General features: G+C 42.2%; 3 protein-coding genes across 3 annotated transcripts; 2 read left to right on the top strand and 1 right to left on the bottom strand.

Annotated features, from left to right (window-relative positions):
* Positions 1–261: 261 nt before the first annotated feature.
* LOC142202763 (olfactory receptor 1E16-like) lies at positions 262–1,209 on the bottom strand. Its single transcript, XM_075273071.1, has one exon. It carries the CDS (start codon positions 1,207–1,209, stop codon positions 262–264), a length of 948 nt encoding a protein of 315 aa, XP_075129172.1.
* Positions 1,210–11,409: 10,200 nt separating this feature from the next.
* LOC142202729 (olfactory receptor 5AR1-like) lies at positions 11,410–12,336 on the top strand. The gene has a single exon (XM_075273010.1). It carries the CDS (start codon positions 11,410–11,412, stop codon positions 12,334–12,336), a length of 927 nt encoding a protein of 308 aa, XP_075129111.1.
* A 5,255-nt stretch (positions 12,337–17,591) lies between these two features.
* Positions 17,592–18,518, top strand: LOC142202728 (olfactory receptor 5AR1-like). Its single transcript, XM_075273009.1, has one exon. It carries the CDS (start codon positions 17,592–17,594, stop codon positions 18,516–18,518), a length of 927 nt encoding a protein of 308 aa, XP_075129110.1.
* Positions 18,519–20,682: the final 2,164 nt, after the last annotated feature.

Here is a 20,682-nt window from a genome sequence, read left to right as displayed (position 1 = left end):
GACATATCAACATGACCTGGAGGCACAACAGACAAACACAAAAATAGCAACACTCCAGGATGCTGCATCAGGAGTCACCCAAAATGGCATGTGATTGAGCCTTATCAGTCACGTGGGGTGCATCAATGACATAATGCTGGGTGAAAACGGACATTCAACAAAGGACCATTTCATCTTTTTTTCAAGGTGTTTTTTTAAAAAAAAAATTGTGTTCATGAGGCTTTACAGTGTATCAGTCTATCAATCTACCTATCTATCTGTCTAATTTTCAAGTAACCATTCTACAGTAATTCTAGTCAGGTTTTTTAAACCTTCCAAAAATTCTTTGTTCCTTAAAGTATAGACAAATGGATTCAACATTAGAACGATTGCCACATAGAGGAAACAGAGAATCTTATCCTGTTCTTTAGAATCAATGGAATTTGGTTTCATATACAAGAATAGGATCGGTCCATAAAATAATATTACTGTAGTGAGGTGAGAGGTGCAACTAGAGAAAGCCTTGAAACGTCCATCAGTAGAACGGATCTTCAGTATGGTGGAAATAATAAAAACATAAGAGGTGATGGTAAGGGAGAAAGGTATATAGGCAAATAATATATCCTCAATTATCATAAAGTTTTTTCTGCTTCTCGTGTCACTAGTGGTGATTGTATACAAAGCGTTCAGTTCACAGAAGAAATGGTCAATTGTGCGGGAAGAGCAGAAAGATAAGGTGGATACAAGATATGCATACATTATTGCGTTCATAGATGATACCACCCAGGAAGAAGCAGCTAATGACACGTACATCCTTCTATTCATGATCACAGAATACTTCAAGGGAATACAGATGGCTACATAGCGGTCATAAGACATGGAACTCAGAATTAAGATATCGCAGACAGCAGTTGCTAAAAAAAAGTAGACCTGAGTAACGCAGGCAGGAAAAGTCACCCCATGGTCTTGTGTTGCGGTGATATACAAAAGTTTTGGTAGGGTGCTAGAGATATAGATGACTTCTGCCGTGGATAGATTACTCAGGAAGAAGTACATAGGTGTATGTAGCTGGGGCACCAGACAGATAACTGTAATGATTACTAAATTTCCTGTTATGGTTATCAGATAAATCAGCAAAACCATAACAAAAACTAAAACGTGGCCCATTCCAGATGTAGAAAAAGATGAGATTTGAAGATACGTAAGCGTATTATTCGGACAGTCATCCATCTTTGGCAGCCAGAAAAAGTCTTGATGGAGGAGAACACCTAAGTGATATTCTTATCTGTAACAAGTAAAATATAGAAAATAACATTTGTACAAATCACACCATTTTTTTTAAAGCACCACTCCACCCAGAGATACATTTGTCCAAATCTCTCACCTGTTCCTTTTCTTGATCTCCTAATGGCTAAATCCAATGGTGACCTCTCTCTTCTTATTCTTCTGGACCTCTCTGCAGCTTTTGACACTGTTGACCATCAACTCCTCCTCACTATGCTCCGCTCAGTCGCCTCAATGACACTGCGCTCTCCTGGTTCTCCTCTTATCTCTCAGACCACACTTTCAGTGTATCATTTGCAGCCTCTTTTTCCTCCCCTTTTTCCGTTGCTGTTGGGGTTCCTGAGGGCTCGATACTAGGCCCCCTGCTCTTTTCTCTCTACACAGCCCCCATTGGACAAACCATCGCCAGATTTGGATTCAGGTACCATCTTTATGCTGATGACACCCAACTATACACATGTTCCCGTGACATCACCCCTGCACTAATACAGAACACCAGTGACTATCTTTCTGCTGTCTCTAATATCATGTCCTCACTCTATCTGAAACTAAATCTCTCCAAGACTGAACTACTACTGTTTCCACCATCTAACAGATCTGTCCCTGATATATCCATTGCAGTCTCAGGCCTTACTATAACTCCTAGGCAGTATGCCCGCTGCCTCGGGGTCATGCTTGATGCAGACCTTTCCTTCAACCCCATATCCAAACACTCGCACGTTCATGTCACCTCCACCTCAAAAACATCTCCAGAATACGCCCTTTCCTCACCAGAGATACACTAAAGACACTTATTGTCTCTCTGATTCATTCTCGCCTTGACTACTGTAACTCCTTACTAATCAGTCTTCCCCTCACTAAACTCTCTCCTCTACAATCTATTCTGAATGCAGCGCCCAGGCTCATCTATCAGGCTAGACGCTGCAGCAATGCCTCTGTTCTGTGCCAGTCACTACACTGGCTGCCTATTCAATATAGAATAAAATATAAAGTTATTACTCTCATCCACAAGGCTCTCCATAATGCTGCACCTCCCTACATTGCCTCCCTCATCTCTGTCTACCGCCCAACCCGTGCTCTCCGCTCACTCAATGACCTAACACTTACATCCTCTATTATCAGAACCTCCCACGCTCGTATACAAGACTTCTCCCGAGCTGCACCACTTCTCTGGAATGCTCTACCCCGGACAATCAGATTAACTCCCAATTTCTACAGTTTCAAACGCAAACAAAAGACGCATCTTTTCAGACAAGCCTATCACAATTTGTAACGTAAACCCTTCCGTACTATAATTAGAATCCCCAAAATTTAACCTTCCTCTGTCCCCGCTCCCACATTACCCCGCATGATATGATGTCTTTTCAGGCTAACTTTATATGTCCAAGCACCATCCACATGTTACAGGACACCACTAGTGACGGCTCATAAAGTTTTGTTTGTGTAATCACAGTCTCCTCTATTACAAAATTGTCTGAACACTGTATAAGCAATGCCGCCCCTGCTACCTCTTGTGTCACCCCCTCTACCTCATAGATTGTAAGCTCTTGCGAGCAGGGCCCTCAGTCCCATTGTGTGAAATGATTTTCTTTGTAATGTATCTTTCTGTCTGTATTTGAACCCTACAAATTGTACAGCGCTGTGGAATATGTTGGTGCTATATAAATAAAATGTATTATTATTATTATTGCCATTTTTTCTCTAGATTTCAAACTGGGGTCATTGCCAAGCAAGATTATGAATCAGGATCTAGGGATACACTCTTCTACTTGAGTCTATGGAGAGCTACAACTTATGTCACCCACAACAGACTTGTTCATTGTATCATAAAATTTCATGAACTATATTAACGTTTCCATAGGAAGCACAAACTCCTATCACAGTTACTTCTGATGATTAGACAGGCTCGGGACACAGTTATACTACAGGCAATGATTGTGCGGCCTCCTTGGCTGTATACTTATGGCGTCTAAGTTCATTTTGGAGAATATATTGGATCTAAATGCCCATGCATTGCTGTGCTAAAACATCATGGGGGTGATAGTAAAAAACATAGAGAAAGGAACGCCAGTGAAAACCTAGAAATCATGCTTTACTAGAAGCATTGGGTAGGCTGCACTTCAAGAAGTAAGTACTTATGCATCAGAGAAGTGCCAAGTGTAATACAGATGCAGGTGAGAGGACAGTCATAAAGAAAGAAAAAGTTCAGCAGTGTCCATAAAAAATAAAACTGGACTCCTCATTGATCCATTGAAAAAGAGTTAGGGACTAGCCAGATGATAATTCCCCAGAAGCTGCAGGCAAACCCTGGAGGAAGGGGGACAAGGGACAGTGAGCCCTAAGCTGAAGCCCCCAACTGTCCCTTCCTCTTGCCAGGCCCTATCCTAGGTAATAGGTGGCAACTCGAAGACAGTCCCTTCCTGTATAAGTGATATACAAAACACAGACAAGACAAACAACAACAAAGGGAGGTCAGCTAGCCAAGGGTTCAGTAACAGTCGAGCGATGCAGTGCCAAATCGGAGTCCAAAAGAATAGTCAGTAGGGAAAGCCAGAGTTCAAGGATTAGAATACAAGTAACTAAACAGCAAGGGAAACCAGCAAGCACGAGGCAATAACAGAATAACAGGGACCAGTGTGAATGTGAGCAAAGACTAAATAGGGGAGGAAGAACCCGCCCTGAACCTGACAGGAAGACAGGCTGTCAATCACAGGCAAGACAAAATTTAACCACTGAATGGACAGAAGCAACAAGGGCAGAAGATAGGTGTGGTGCAAATACAATCACAGAACTAGAGCCGTGTTCATACAGTGCAACTAAAAACTTTAAGAAAATTATCAAACTGCACCTGCCTCCTGCATCTCAGCACGTGAGCAGAGGGTGGCGCAGAGATCCGAACAGGCAGAGATGTTACAAAAAGACTAATTCCAGAAAGTCGCTTTTTGGATGCCCTTGGTCATAGTGTAAAAACATAATTCTAGTCTTGATAGATTTAATATACCCCATATTGTCTACATTTGTTACTTTTTATAGCCAAAAATAAATGAGACTAAACTAAGGACTTGAACTTCGCTAGCCAGAAAATTATAGGATTTCTGACTCACTAAACGTCAATTCCAGACTTATAAACACATCTTAGGTTGTGTCTCTTAGTTGACACTTTCATCAAAGTTAAATAAGGATAAAAGGAGGTTTTTATGCTAATAAGTAGGGTTGAGCAATCGGGATCGGAAAAGATCGGCAATCGGCTGCAAAATGATCGGAAATCGGATTTTGAAATCTCAAGATGGGCTCAACCCTAAAAGTGATTTTTTTCCATTGAGAAGCATTGACTAGGGTTGAGCGATCGGGATTGGAAAAGGCGGAAATGCAGATTTTTTTTGTTGCAGATTTTGTTGAGGGTTTTTTGAACCAAAGCCAAGAATGGCTACGAGAGGAATCAGAAATATATAGAAAGTCTTTATACTTCTACCTTCTGCTTAATCCACTCCTGGCTTTGACTCCAAAAAACCACAGCAAAATCTGCAACAAAAAAGTTGCATTTCCACAAAGTGGGGCCTTAACCTTAAGGTTATATTTTTATATCAATTCGCATTTCTTATATTTCTTCTCAAATTTTTCAATCTTCAACACCAGACGAATGCCGAAACCTGAGCGTCACAACTAGTTTAAGTGATTGACAAAATGAAATATTTATATCACTAATTGTTGTTACTAACCCACATATTGGTGCTAACATTATGATAACTTCATCAAATTCATTCTCCTGTATTACCCATTGGTTCCTGATATGTACAATAGATTTCCTTCTCTATATACAGCACAAAAGCTCCTTTTCTTGTTGCAATGTATAATACAATTCTCTGACACACTTTGCAATTTTATACATTTTTTGCAATGTATGAAGGTATTTTGTATCGCTCATTGAGAGGTGAAGCCTCGACTTACCGATCTCTTCAACTGAAGGTCCTGCAGCAGCTAAAGGCATGTACTTATAGAAACACTGTAACCCTACCATAAAGCATATTAGAAGGCATGACGTGACCTGTATATATTGTACATTATATGTTCTCTTACCTGTTATCCTGAAGATTTGTATTGTGTAAGGGCTATGGTGCAAAGATAACTGATGACAACAATGAGCTGAATAGACCGAGAGCAGAACTAGATTGTCTGTACATGAGGCATAATGGCATAGACGTCAGCCTGTGTGACCCTTCGTGTTCATGCTGTATATGAACATGCCCTGTATTTCTGCTTTCAGATTTAATACACTTTTTTTTCTCAGTAGGGAAAAGATCAGAAATCCCGGTGGGATTTTGTTTATTCGTAGCAATTATATTCATCTGATTGGCTTGTATTATAAGGCTATTTATCTCTATTTAGACCCCTGAGTGTAATGATCGGAGGCCCAGGGGAATTAAGCAAACAAAAAAACGAGTGTTACTGTTATGGTCAGCAGGGTTTTTTAAAAAAAAACTAAACAAATGAAAACCCTGTGGAGCCCTCTGGGCTTCTGAACTGCCAACACCTAGTGTGAACACCGTCTGACAGTTGATGTCACTGCCAGCTAAATTAAAGGACTAGGTGTGCTCTGTTAACAATTCACAGAGTCCTGTGCAGTCAGAGCAGCCGCCCAAATAAACTAACTGGCTAGCCAGAACTCCTGGACTAGCCAGAGACCAACTAAACCCAGTGTGTTGCTGTTCCACCCAACCACCAAGGCAACTACTGCCAAGCCCACCTCCAGTGACCCCAGACTGAGAAGGGATGCTAGCTAAAGCCACTGAGTACTATCACACAACATACATGGCAGCATGCTGCCTGACTAATAGTGACATTGCTGACTCAGGGAAGATTACTAGCTAGGGCAACTAAGGTTTACAGGCTGGAACCCACACATACACACACATACATTATTTCAGGTTTCAGAATGTGATCATAAAGCGCCGGGCATCCAGACCAGCCCCCTTATATAGGCAAGGGGTGGTCACCAGCAAATAGTACAGCTGCCCAATCCGAGTGTCCATTGGTCGACACACCAGTCCATCAAAGACTCGACCACACCCGGCTGTTGCAAGGCAGGTTGCTTTGATGTGACTCTCCACTGTCTTCAGGCCTCTGCGTGACGTTATAGACACCACATTGGTCAGGCCAGTGTCTCAACACATAATGGTGCCAGAGTAACCCATGTCTTTGACATCATTGAAGAGGGCTGAAAACAGTAGGGATCATGCTGGAGAACATGAGAGATGAGTACCACTGTTTTTGTATGTTTGTCACCTCCCCTGGGCCTTCAATTCTTATACTCTGGGGTCTGAAAAGGCCCCAGAGTTTAATAATAGTTTGGGAGTGGTGTATCCCAAAAATTTTAAATGGCCAGATTAGTACTAGAAAAGAATAGGATTGAATATACAGATGTAGATAGGACAGGACCAGTAAGTGAGTCTTCAACAGACAGTTAGCCATATCAATGCAAGGCAATAATTTATATTGACTGACACCGGAAAGGTGTTCACTCCAACGTGCTGATTTAAAATATGACTTTTAATCCAAGGTAAAGTTAAAAAATGACTAGAGATGAGCGAACAGTGTTCTATTGAACATGTTCGATCAGATATCAGGGTGTTCGATGTGTTCGATTCGAATCGAACATCACGTGGCAAACTCCAAAAAAATTTGATCTCCCTCCCACCTTCCCTGGCACTTTTTTTGCATCAATAACAGCGCAGGGGAGGTGGGACAGGAACTACGACAACGGGGGCATTGAAAAAAATCAGAAAAAGTCATTGGCTGCCGAAATCAGGTGACCCCCATTTTAGACGAATAGTGGATTTCAGATCTGGGTCATAGGAGACTGTGAACTTTGTGACTATGAGACAGGGATAGCTAGGGATAACCTTTATTTAGGGGGGAATGTTATTAAAAATAACTTTTTGGGGCTCTATCGGGTGTGTAATTGTGATTTTTGTGAGATAAACTTTTTCCCATAGGATTGCATTGAGCAGCGTTGATTGACCAGTCTACGGAATTCGGCCAATCAGCGCTGGCTCTGCCGGAGGAGGTGGAGTCTAAGATTGCTCCACACCAGTCTCCATTCTGGTCCGACCTTAGACCCCGCCTCCTCCGACAGAGCCAGCGTTGATTGGCCGAATTCTGTAAACTGGCCAATCAGCGCTGGCCAATGCATTCTATTGGCGTAATGAAGCAGAGCTGAATGTGTGTGCTGAGCTCAACTACGCCGGTGGCGTAGTCGAGAGTTCAGTGCACAGCCAGCTCTGCTATGCCGGAGATTGAACTCTCAACTACGCCGGTGGTGTAGCCAAGAGTTCAGTGCACGGCCAGCTCTGCTATGCCAGAGATTGAACTCTCAACTATGCCCGGTGGTGTAGCCAAGAGTTCAGTGCACGGCCAGCTCTGCTATGTCGGAGATTGAACTCTCAACTACGCTGGTGGCGTAGCCAAGAGTTCAGTGCACGGCCAGCTCTGCTATGCCGGAGATTGAACTCTCAACTACGCTGGTGGTGTAGCCAAGAGTTCAGTGCACGGCCAGCTCTGCTACATCAGAGCCGAGGGTGCACTTGAACCCTTCTGCACACTCGGCTCTGCTACATCAGAGCCGAGGGTGCACTTGAACCCTTCTGCACCCTCGGCTCTGCTACATCAGAGCCGAGTGTTCACTTGAACCCTTCTGAACTCTCGGCTCTGCTACATCAGAGCCGAGGGTGCACTTGAACCCTTCTGCACCCTCGGCTCTGCTACACCACTGGAGCACACGGCCAACTCTGCTTAATCTCTGGCATAGCAGAGCTGGCCGTGCACTGAACTCTTGGCTACGCCACCGGTGTAGTTGAGAGTTCAATCTCCGGCATAGCAGAGCTGGCTGTGCACTGAACTCCCGACTACGCCACCGGTTGAGCTCCGCACACACATTCAGCTATGCTTCATCACGCCAATAGAATGCATTGGCCAGCGCTGATTGGCCAGTTTACAGAATTTGGCCAATCAACGCTGGCTCTGTCGGAGGAGGCGGAGTCTAATATCGGAACTGAATGGAGGCTGGTGTAGAGGATAAAGGGGAAATTCTCCCTACCTTCATAACTAAGGCATTACTCTGCCAACTAAGGTAGCTTATACCAGAGCACATACAGTGCTATTGTGAAATGAGCTTTGAGATTAGAGGCTAGACAACCCGGCGTCTAAACCAGCCTCCTTAAATAGAGGGAAGGCAGGACCGATCAGCAAGCCCAGGTGCATCAAGCCAGATGCCGATAGGCTGACACCAGTGACAGTCAGCAGACCAACCACACCTATTGGCTGCAAGGGAATTAACCCCATGCATGCTGGACTGAACAGAACCAGTGGAACAGGCTGCGATCCTAATACCATTGCCACACCATTTGCACAGTCCTAACAGCCAGTAGTTGTTGGGGCTGAGCTTAGCTAGGGAACAGCTGAACAACACCCACAGGCAGGGCCTAGTTAGCCATCGTACCGTTAGGGATGGCTATCCTACCCCGTTTTCCTAGTAGAGCAAGCAGCATTCAGTATCACGGTTGTCAGGCATCTACATAACTGTGACAAGATGATGGTGAAGACAAAATCCCCCGGGACAGACCCTTAGCCAATCTATGATGAGGATGCAAGAGACCCTATGGCAGTTAATAGGTATAGTTTGCTACATTTTCACTTTAGAATCACAATAATTTTACTTTATAGAGCCCAATTTTATAACACATTTGGGGTTCAAATTTCTCACTATATCCCTCAATTATTTCCATAATGGCATAGTTTCCAGAATTGGGTAACTTTTTGTGGGATTCTACTATTATGGTGCCACAGGGGCTCTGAAACTGACATGACACCTTAAAAATATTAAAGTAAACTCTGCCGTCCAGAAGCCCAATATTGATCACCGATCGGAATCTGATCTTTTCCAATCCCGATCGCTCAACTCTAGTCAATGGTTCTCTATTGGAAAAGTCACTTTTAGGGTTGAGCCGATCTTGAGATTTTAAAATCCGATTTCCGATCATTTTCCAGCCTATCCCGATACCGATCGTAAAATTTGCTCGATCCCCGATCGGTAGCCGATCTTTTCTGATCCTGATAGCTCAACCCTAGTCTCCAGGTCAGGTAGGTTTCTGGCTCAGTTTACCTTGACACTCCTTACTTCGTCTCATCATAAAGGACTGGAGAAGACTCCCGATCTGCTCCTACTTCCTAGAACATTCTAGATGGGTCGTTCAAAGTCTTTGCTCCAAACTCATATTTAAATTCTTCCACACTCAATGCACAATTCACAATACCATATAGCAGTGTAACATACCAGCAACTAGAGTTTGGCAAACCTCCCAAGATTCATGTTGTTTTAGGTTTGGGTGTCTCGGGTCCCAATAATGAGGTGAGGGAAGATAAGTATAAAGGTTTTTTATTTTTTTTTCATCTTCCATATTATACTATGAGGTCTGAATAGACCCCAAAATATAATTTACCGTAATGAATGTCACAGTGGCCATTTTTATCTGCAATAAATCCTAAATTGTTCTATTTGTCCATCACTACTATCAAATAATATAAAACATGGTCATTAACATCGGTCCAAGTAAACAACAATACGTTCTACAGAAAGTCTTCCTGAGGGCCATTATACTCATGGCTTGTTTCTGATCTCTGGTGGCAACTATGTAAAATACATAAACGGTCCAGAGTACAATAGAAACCAGTCATATCCTACAGTAAGACCGGCCTATAAACAGTTAACAAGCATTCAGTAGAGTGAATTATTCCTCTTGTTATTTCCTATATTCTCAGTGGACCTAAATCCCCGATCTGTACATAGCATTATATAATAGACTCCTTCAGGCCTATCCCGGCACCATAACCAAAGATAACCGGCCGGAGACCATCTCTACCAGGTGCTTTATCTCATCTCTTATCCCTTTACATTTCTATCAGATATAATCATTATTCAGTGACTGGTTTTCCTTACAGGCAGAGATTTTCTTACAGGAAATAAATTTTGTAATTTTACTAAATGTTTCCTATGTGGAGATGTGATAGAAATCTAATCTAATGTTATTTATACAAAAAGCAGAAAATATTCTAATTCTACATTTTGTCCACTTTTTGACACATTATAGCCTTATTATTCTATGTATAGATAATACTATTTCCTCTTCTATCTGCACATAATAGACATGTTTATAGAAATTGGTGTAAATATATTTTAAAAAAATATGAAAAATTATTTGCATACATATTCACTGTGATCCTACTGTATTTTGGTGAGGGACTTTTTGCAGAAATCGGTCTTTATGGATGTGATACATTACAATACAATATCTAACTAGCTTGGACATTTCCTCTTAGGTTCAAGTTGTTGTCTTGACTGGGATGATGAGATTTGTTGTGAAGCTTTTTATGCCCATTGTACTGATCCACAAAGCTTTCTGGAACAGATTTCCAAGACTCTTGATTTGCTTTACTCGATCCTTCAGTCCTGACCAAAAAAAAAAAAACATCTCCACTCCTAGATACCACCACCATCCATCCCACCCATTTTCGAAAAGCAATGAGTGGTGCAGAAATCAAAAAGTTTCAGGGGTAAAGATTAAGAAAGGGGTTCAATGTTTAAGTCTTCATGATGCAGTTTTTGAAGTCGAAACCAGATGTGGATCATAAATGGTGAAAACGCCATGGATGACAAATAACACTTCTCCTTTTCACATGCACCCCTGGTTTTAATACCTAAAACTGAATAAACAAAAACTCTGTGAGTTTTCTGAATCTTAGATTTTATTGGAGACAGCTTCCACGGAAGGAAGGGTCCAACCCTGAATACTTAAGAATATCTCATTAATGTTGGGTGAACCTCTCCAGTTTGTTTAATTTAGGCCATTCCTTAAATTGGTCTAAATACATTTGTTCCAAATGTACAGTATAGTGACCATAACATTCCCGAGATATATAGCATGGTGGACCTAAGGAACTGACTGCCCTAAGGAGCCTTCACTAGGAACTTGGAGGTGCAGGAGGCTTCCGAACACTCAGGGACAATGGAGATCCAGTTAACCTGAAAGTAATCTCAACATTTTTGTTTTTTCTGGTAAAACAGAGAACAATTTCTATCTCCATGTCAGCAACATGAATGACTGCGGAAATACAAGCCATGAAGATGAATTTTACATCGTCGCCTTCTCAATGTCTTATGCAAAGCAACTTGGTCTGTTTTTAGGGCTATTGATCATTTATATGGTGGCTTTATTGGGTAACGTAACAATTGTTACTCTTGTATGTTTGATACCAAAATTACACACTCCGATGTATTTCTTCTTGTGTAACCTCGCCATTGTAGATATCACATCAACTTCTGCTTGTATCCCTAAGTTACTTTCAATAACTATAACTCAGGATCACAGGATCTCATTTTATTCTTGTATGACCCAGATGTTCTTCTTCATCTTCTCTGCAGATGGAGAAATTTTCATTCTTACATCAATGGCCTATGACCGCTACGTGGCCATATGTAAGCCCTTATTATATCACACAATAATGAGAAATGATGTCTACATTGTAATGGCGGCCTCCATATGGATATTTGGTGCTTTAAATTCTCTATCACACACAATACTTACTGCCATATTACAATATTGTTATTCACATGATGTCCATAATTTCTTCTGTGATCTGAATTCGGTGCTCGCTCTTTCCTCCTCAGACATCACAAGCAGGAAGATTACACTGTTCTCTGAAGCCATTCTTATTCCTCTTATACAGTTCCTGCTCACTATAATCTCTTACGTCTTCATCTTCTCCACCATATTGAAGATCCGTTCCTCGGCAGGACGTATGAAAGCTTTCTCCAGCTGCACCTCCCACCTCATCACTGTTATATTATTCTATGGACCAAGTATATTCCTGTACATGAAACCTGAATCTGAAGACTCTAAAGATCAGGACATGTTACTATCGATGCTTTATCTAGTTGTGGTTCCAATGTTGAATCCTCTGGTCTACAGTCTGAGAAATAAGGAGGTTTGGGTGGCCATTGTAACATTATTAAAGAAATAAGAGTAAAGGCCATTTTCCATCTATAGACATAACTTTTGTAGCTCCAGAGGTCTGCATCGGCCAGTGTACTGCTTTTCCTTTGGGAATGGCCACTAAGATGCTTTCTGCTTCTTCACAATACCGTGCACTTTTATTTCCTTGCTTACTTGCTTGTATTGCTTGGTAGGAAGGAGTGAATCTCGCAAGATTTCTGTTTTGGTCTATTCACATGGGTTGCAAGACCAGTGCACTGGCCCTTGGTCTGTTATCAATTGATGTCCATGCCCAGCTGCAGAACCCACATGTTAAGACTGTGCAGCAGTTGTGGCCATGGTATTAGGGTTGTAGCCTCTTCCACTGTGTCTGTTCAGTCCAGCATGCAGGGGGTTAATTCCCTTGCAGCCAATAGGTGTGGTCGGTCTGATGACTGACACTGGCTTGAGCACCTGGGCTGGCTGATCGGTCCCGCCTTCCCTCCATTTAAGGAGGCTAATTTGGAAGCCCATTGCTCTAGCCTCAAACCTCATATGCCGTATGTGCATGGCCGTACAAGACATTAGTTGGCAACAAGCTGCCTAGTTAGGCAGGTAGGGAAGACCATTAGTTAGTATTATGGAATCTAAAGGCTCCTGTTTTGATCTTTCCTGATTTTTCTTCTGCCCTACAAGAGACTTGTTGAACTTATTACTTCAATCTCCTAGATAGTTGTCCTATATTGTTGGGTAAGAGGCCCTTAAAGGGGTTGGCCACTTTCAGACCAATATTGACAAGCAAATATACAATAAAAAGATATACAATTTTCCAATATACTTTCTGTATCAATTCCTCACGGTTTTCTAGATTTCGGCTTGCTGTCATTCATTCTGTTACATCTAGAGGATAAAAGCCTGACCATAGTCATGTGTTTTACGGTCCAAGGTCATGTATTGAGAGATTTTCTGTGTGCAGTTTTCCACTCCGCAGAAGCAACGGTGTTGTCTCAAAACGGATCTGCGGCCGAATCTGAGACCCATCAACCACCGTAATGTTAATGGGAGTCTAGAGCGCTTTCATGGGAATGCTGAACTGCTGGGCAAATTTTACAGAAATGAAATGTCCCATGGCCCCAGAGTCAACAAATGCTCTAGTGTTAACCCAATTATTTCTCAGCTTAAGGGCTATTGGGAACCGGACATGATTACGGAACTTTTGTGTACCAAATAGCCCACCCCCAATGGTCACCTAGCTAGCCTGTTTTTCTGGTGAGGTTGAGCATTGAGGGGCAATATGTCCTGGCCTGTTGCAAAGGTAACAAATCACCCCCCTGATTTTCCTACTCCTGCTGCCAACAGGAGTGGAAGCACGGGCGGTTTCCATAGATTCCATAGACTCCTCAACAGGCGAGGCAGTGGTAGATTTTAAGACCCTTCTCTGTGACATGAGATTATGCTCGAGCCTCTGCTCCACTCTCCTATCAGACAACTGTGTATCTACGCGAGTTGCTGAATTAATAAGGGCTGAGAGTGAAGTAGAAAGTTCCCGGCCTGCTAATTCCTCCTTTATATGTGAGGACAAACTCTCCCAAAATATTTCCACCAGTACCCTGTCTGGCCAATCCAGCTCGGATGCCAAGGTTCGAAACTCAATAGCAAAGTCCGCTACTGAGCTCTGGCCTTGTCTTAAGCTTAAGAGCTGTGAGGCATAGGTGGACTGAGGCACTAAGCCATGAAACATCAGGCGTAGTGCTTCAAACAGCGAAGCTAGCGTAGTCAACTCCGCCACGCCCCATTCTTTTAACGGGGTGACCAGGGCAATGCTCTCCCAGTGAGCAAGAAAACCACAAAGGCCACCTTAGACTTCTCATCTGGAAAGAGACTGGGACAAGCTTCAATGTATGTTTTACACTAGTGAATGAATCCCCGACATCCCTGTGGCTCACCCGCATACCGCTCCGGAGGCGGGAGAGGACACGGTCACGCTGCAGGGGTCGGCAGACTACCCACCAACTTAGCCATAGCCTGAACTAACCCTTGAGATAGGTCAGAAAAATTAACTGGGGCAGCTGGTGGAGATTGCTGCAAGTGTTGCTCCACCGTGCCCAGGCGTGTATTCAGACTCTCAACAAGATTCGCTAAGTGCGAACGCGAATCCATTTTGCAGCGGGGCTCTGGCTCTAAGATACTGTTACGGTAATCTAATAAACTAATATCCTGTAAACTCTGCCATCCAAAAGCCCAATAGTGATCGCCGATCGGAATCCGATCTTTTCTGATCCCGATCGCTCAAACCTAGTCAATGGTTCTCTATGGGAAAAGTCACTTTTAGGGTTGAGCCGATCTTAAGATTTCAAAATCCGATTTCCGATCATTTTCCAGCCGATCCCGATCATGAAATTTGCTCGATCGCCGATTGGGATTCGATCTTTTCTGATCCTGATCGCTCAACTCTAGTCTCCAGGTCAGGTAGGTTTCTGGCTCAGTCTAGCTTGACACTCCTTACTTCGTCTCATCATAAAGGACTGGAGAAGACTCTCGGTCAGCTCCTATTTCCTAGAACATTCTAGATGGGTCGTTCAAAGTCTTTGCTCCAAACTCATATTTAAATACTTCCATACTCAATGCACAATACCATATAACAGTGTAACATACCAGCAACTAAGGTTGGGCAAACCTCCCAAGATTCATTTTGTTTTGAGTTTGGGTGGCTCGGGTCCCAAAAACGAGGTGAGGGAAGATAAGTGTGAAGTTTTTTTTTGTTTTTTTTTCACCTTCCGTATTATACTATGAGGTCTGAATAGACCCCAGAATATAATAATTTACCATAATGAATGTCACAGTGGTCATTTTTATCTGCGACAAATCCTAAATTGTTCTATTCGTCCATCACTACTATCAAATAATATAAAACATGGTGTTAGGATGGGGTCCCGCAGGTTTCTCTCTCAGCACACAGCGGCACCTGCGGGTCAATCTTGCCCTCGGCCTTGGGTAGTGAGGTGTCTGGAGTGTAAGTCCAGCTTTCAGTCTACTGAGCATGCTCAGACATTTTGGAGCCGCTCAGAGGCAAAGTGCCATTCTTTCCCTACTGAGCATGCTCAGACATTTTGTAGCTGCTCAGAGGCTAAGTCCCGTTTTGCCCATACTGAGCATGATCGGTTACATCATGGCCACCGCCCTGTTGGGCGGGGACTAGCCTTTATATGGTGTGAGCCGATGCCCGCCCGGGGCTCACACTTTGACTAAGTACCTTAAGACAGGAGGTTAGGGCCAGGTTCCAGTTAATGGTAGGAGCAGTCTCTAGAGATCTGGGTAGTATTCCTTGGCTCTGCCAGTGGGAATCAGTAGCCCATTTAACTGTCTACTCACTTAGTAGCTCCTAGCTATTGCAGGAGCATGTTTTGTTGCTGACCTGGGCGGAAGTTTAACCCTTGGCAGCCTTGCTGTTTCAGCTGTACTGTGCACCTGTCCAGTGAGGTTAACTGGCAGGGTGTTGTTGCAGCTTGTTCACATTGTGTACCACGCCACATGACTGCCAGTGCAGTTTAACTGGTAGCACACTGTTCAGACCTTACAGCTGCCCATCTGGGCCTGTGGACCTCGCTTCAGTGCCCTGCAGACTAGCGGGTCTGTTGTTTAAAAATATTATTTTTAAATATATACACAGAACCGTAACACATGGTCATTAACATCATTCCAAGTAAACAGCCATACGCTCTACAGAAAGTCTTCCTGAGGGCCATTATATTCATGGCCTGTTGTTGTTCTCCTGATGCAACTATAGAATATGTAATAAAAGGTCCAGAGTACAATAGAAACCAGTCATATCCTACAGTAAGACCGGCCTATAAACAGTTAACAACCATTCAGTAGAGTGAATTATTCCTCTTGTTATTTCCTATATTCTCAGAGGACCTAAATCCCCAATCTGTACATAGCATTATATAATAGACTCCTTCAGGCCTATCCCGGCACCATAACCAAAGATAACTGGCCGGAGACCATCTCTACCAGGTGCATTATCTAATCTCTTATCCCTTTATATTTCTATCCGATGTAATCATTATTCAGTGACTGGTTTTCCTTACAGGCAGAGATTTTCTTACAGGAAATACATTTTGTAATTTTCCTCAATGTTTACTATTTGGAGATGTGATAGAAATCTAATCTAATGTTATTTATACAAAAAGTGCAAGCAGAAAATATTCCAATTCTACATTTTTCCCACTTTTTGACACATTATAGCCTTATTCTTCTATGTATAGATAATATTCCTCTTCAATCTGCACATAATAGACATGTTTATAGAAATTGGTGTAAATGTGTTAAAAAAAAAATCAAAAGATATTTGCATATATACTCACCGACTGTAATCCTACTGTATTTTGTTGAGGGACTTTTTGTAGAAATCGGTCTTTATGGGTGTGATACATTACAATACGATATCTAGCTAGCTTGGACATTTCCTCTTAGGTTCAAGTTGTTGTCTCGACTGGGATGATCAGATTTGTTGTGAAGCTTCTTATCTGTGTTTATGCCCATTGTACTGAGGCACGAAGCTTTCTGGAACAGATTTCCAAGACTCTTGTTTTACGTTACTCTATCTTTTTATCTATCTTATATTTTCCCTTTAGTCCGTACAAGGACAGAAGAAAACATCTCCACTCCAGGATGCGGCCACCATCCATCCCACCCATTTTTTGAAAAGCAGTGAGTGGTGCAGAAATCAAAAAGTTCCAAGGTTAAAGATTAAGAAAGGGGTTCAATGTTTAAGTCTTGACAATGCAGTTTTTGAAGTCGAAACCAGATGTGGATCATAAATGGTGAAAACGCCAAAGATGGTGAATAACACTTCTCCTTTTAATACCTAAAACTGAATAAACAAAAACTGAATGAGCTTTCTGAACCTTATATTATATTATTTTGGAGACAGCTTCCACGGAAGGAAGGGTTCAACTCAGAATACTTAAGAATATCTCATTATTATTGTTGGGTGAACCTCTCCAGTTTGTTTAATTGAGGCCATTCTCAAATTTATCTAAATAAATTTGTTCCAAATTTACAGTATAGTGACCATAACATTCCCGAGATATATAGCATGGTGGACCTAAGGACCTGACTGCCCTAAGGAGCCTTCACTAGGAACTTGGAGGTGCAGGAGGATTCCAAACGCTCAGGGACAATGGAGATCCAGTTTGCCTGAAAGTAATCTCAAATGTTTTGGTTTTGTGATAAACCAGATAACAATTTATGAATCAAATGGACCATGTCTAATCATTACTACATCTACATATCAGCAACATGAATGACTGCAGAAATACAAGCCATGAAGATGAGTTTTACATTATCGCCTTCTCAATGTCTTATGCAAAGCAACTTGGGCTGTTTTTAGGGCTATTGATCATTTATATGGTGGCTTTATTGGGTAACATAACAATTGTTACTCTTGTATGTTTGGTAACAAAATTACACACTCCGATGTATTTCTTCTTGTGTAACCTCGCCATTGTAGATATCACATCGACTTCTGCTTGTATCCCTAAGTTACTTTCAATAACTATAACTCAGGATCACAGGATCTCATTTTATCCTTGTATGACCCAGATGTTCTTCTTCATCTTATGCGCTGATGGAGAAATTTTCATTCTCACGTCAATGGCCTATGACCGCTATGTGGCCATATGTAAGCCCTTACTATATCACACAATGATGAGAAAGAACGTCTGCATTGAAATGGCGTCCTCCATATGGATATTTGGCGCTGTAAATTCTCTATCATACACAATACTTACCGCCATATTACATTATTGTTATTCACATGATGTCCATAATTTCTTCTGTGATCTGAATTCAGTGCTCGCTCTTTCCTCCTCAGACATCACAAGCAGGAAGATTTCACTGTTCTCTGAAGCAATCCTTATTGCTTTTATACAGTTCACGCTCACTATAATCTCTTATGTCTTCATCTTCTCCGCCATATTGAAGATCCGTTCCTCGGCAGGACGTATGAAATCTTTCTCCAGCTGCACCTCCCACCTCATCACTGTTATATTATTCTATGGACCAAGTATATTTTTATACATGAAACCTGAATCTGAAGATACTAAAGATCAGGACATGTTACTATCGATGCTTTATCTAGTTGTGGTTCCAATGTTGAATCCTCTGGTCTACAGTCTGAGGAATAAGGAGGTTCGGGAGGCCATTGTAACATTATTACAGAAATAAGAGCAAAGGTCATTTACCATCTATAGACATAACTCTTTTGTAGCTCCAGAGGTCTGCACCGACCAGTGTCCTACTTTTCCTTCGGGAATGGCCACTAAGATGCTTTCTCCTTCTTTACTGTACCTGCTTCTTTACAATACCATGTACTTTTATTTCCTTACTTACTTGCTTGTATTGCTTGGTAGGAAGGGGTGAATCTTGCAAGATTTCCATTTTAGTCTACTCACATGGGTTGCAAGACCAGTGCACTGGCCCTTGATCTGTTATGAATTGATGCCCCTGCCCAGCTGCAGAACCCACACTACAACAGGTCCATGAACTGCTGCTTGAGGCTAACCAAGCTAGTATCTCATCACTCACTTGTAAAACAGAGTTCAAGATTGATGTTGGCCTCCTACACTAGGACTTTTGGACCCAGTGAAGAAAGCGGTAGACTGTATTTCACTCCTGGAAGATAACACTGCCCCAGTGCCAGCAAAACTTGAAGTATTGGAGCGAGTGGTTGACTTGTGGACACAGAGAGCAGATGACCTTTACAAAAGACTTTGCCGCTATGATCTGCCCATCTGGGCTTTCCCAAGCAAACTGAGGGGGCTAAGCCATGTGAATTTATAAAATTGGGGTATATATACACCTTAACAGATGTCCAGTTTTCTCGTATATTCACTGTGGAAAGAGCTCAGCATTTTCTAGCCAGACCGTGTCCTCAGGGTACTCCCCGATGGCCTTACTGGTTCAGCTTATCAGCAGCAGGGATAGGGATGTAGCCTTCAGAGCAGCTTTGAGAAATCAAGTTTAATAATGCTCCTGCTTCCATCTTTCCTGACTTTTCTTCTGCCCTGCAAGAGACTTGTCCAACCTTTGTTAATGTAAACTGACGACTTCCAGTGTTCCATGGCGTATCTAGCATATCTCAGAGTCACTCATGCGGATAAAACCATCTTTTTCACATCTACACAGGAGGCAGAGGACTGGTTGAACTTATTACTTCAATCTCCTAGCTGGTTGTCCTATCTTGTTGGGTAAGAAGCCCTTAAGGCCCGGTCTTCTGTCTCATATGTTATTTCTTATTGACTGTGGACTTAATGTGTGATAGGAGTCAACCTACCTTTTGGACTTCAAATTTACGTAAAATTATGGGTTCTTTCATTCTCCACTCACAGTAATTAATGTGTAAATATAGTGCCCCAATACTGTGTCATCTTGGTTCACTAGTTCACCTTATGAAGACGTAGACTTCATATACTGTTATTGGTTTACCCCTTATGGGTACCCACTTTTTGGTCTATTGTTGCTGCAGATCCCCATGTGTCAAAGTAGTCCAGATAGTCATGGTAGGGTTTGGAGGTCACCTTCCCTCTGCTATAACTAACCCAATCGAGCCATATTATGGCATCCGTTAAACTGCTTTCTTGGAAAGTGCAGGCCATGGGCAGTTCTAAAAATTGACCCATCATATTCTTCCACATTAGACGGTGGGATCCTGATATGGTGTTCTTACAGGAAACACATCTCACCCCTGATACGACCAGATAGCTACAAAAGTCGTGGGTCCAGTAGGCTCTACCGTCAACTCATACTTTTTTATCTAGAGGTATATAATTTCTACTTCTATATAAAGAGCAATAGAACCGCACACTAAAAAATATATGGGGTTTGGGTGCTAGCAGACAAAGAGTCCTGCGACTCACGTACAATGTAGATTAATGCTGCTGCACACCATATGCATGTGAAAACGTGACCGAAACGTTATATTCACTGAAATGATCTAGTGCGTTCTTTATGCTTTGCAAACCAATTTACCAAATTCATGGCATATATGTACCAATAAATTTCACGTTTTCACATGCATATGGTGTGTAGCAGCATTAATCTACATTATAATTTCTACTTCATCACAGACTCATTTGGGAGCCTGGTCTTACTGTCAAGGATCCAGATGGGCGTTATGTTTTTATTCAGGTCTGGATAGTCAATAAACTCTATTTTGTTATAGGATTATATTCACCACCAATGTCAGATCTGTCTGTCTTACATGAGGAAGCTCAACGTTAATATGTGTGGGTGACTTTAATAAGGTGAAGTAAAAAGCTCACTGGATAGATTTACTGCAAGTCCCCTTGCCCTATTCCCTTGGCCCAATTTATGCAGGAATTGGGTTGAT

The sequence above is a fragment of the Leptodactylus fuscus genome, chromosome 5, assembly GCF_031893055.1.
Source record: "Leptodactylus fuscus isolate aLepFus1 chromosome 5, aLepFus1.hap2, whole genome shotgun sequence".
NCBI classification, from domain to species: Eukaryota; Metazoa; Chordata; class Amphibia; order Anura; family Leptodactylidae; genus Leptodactylus; species Leptodactylus fuscus.
Note: the sequence above shows the minus strand (reverse complement) of the source record. Positions and strands in the feature narration are given on the sequence as shown.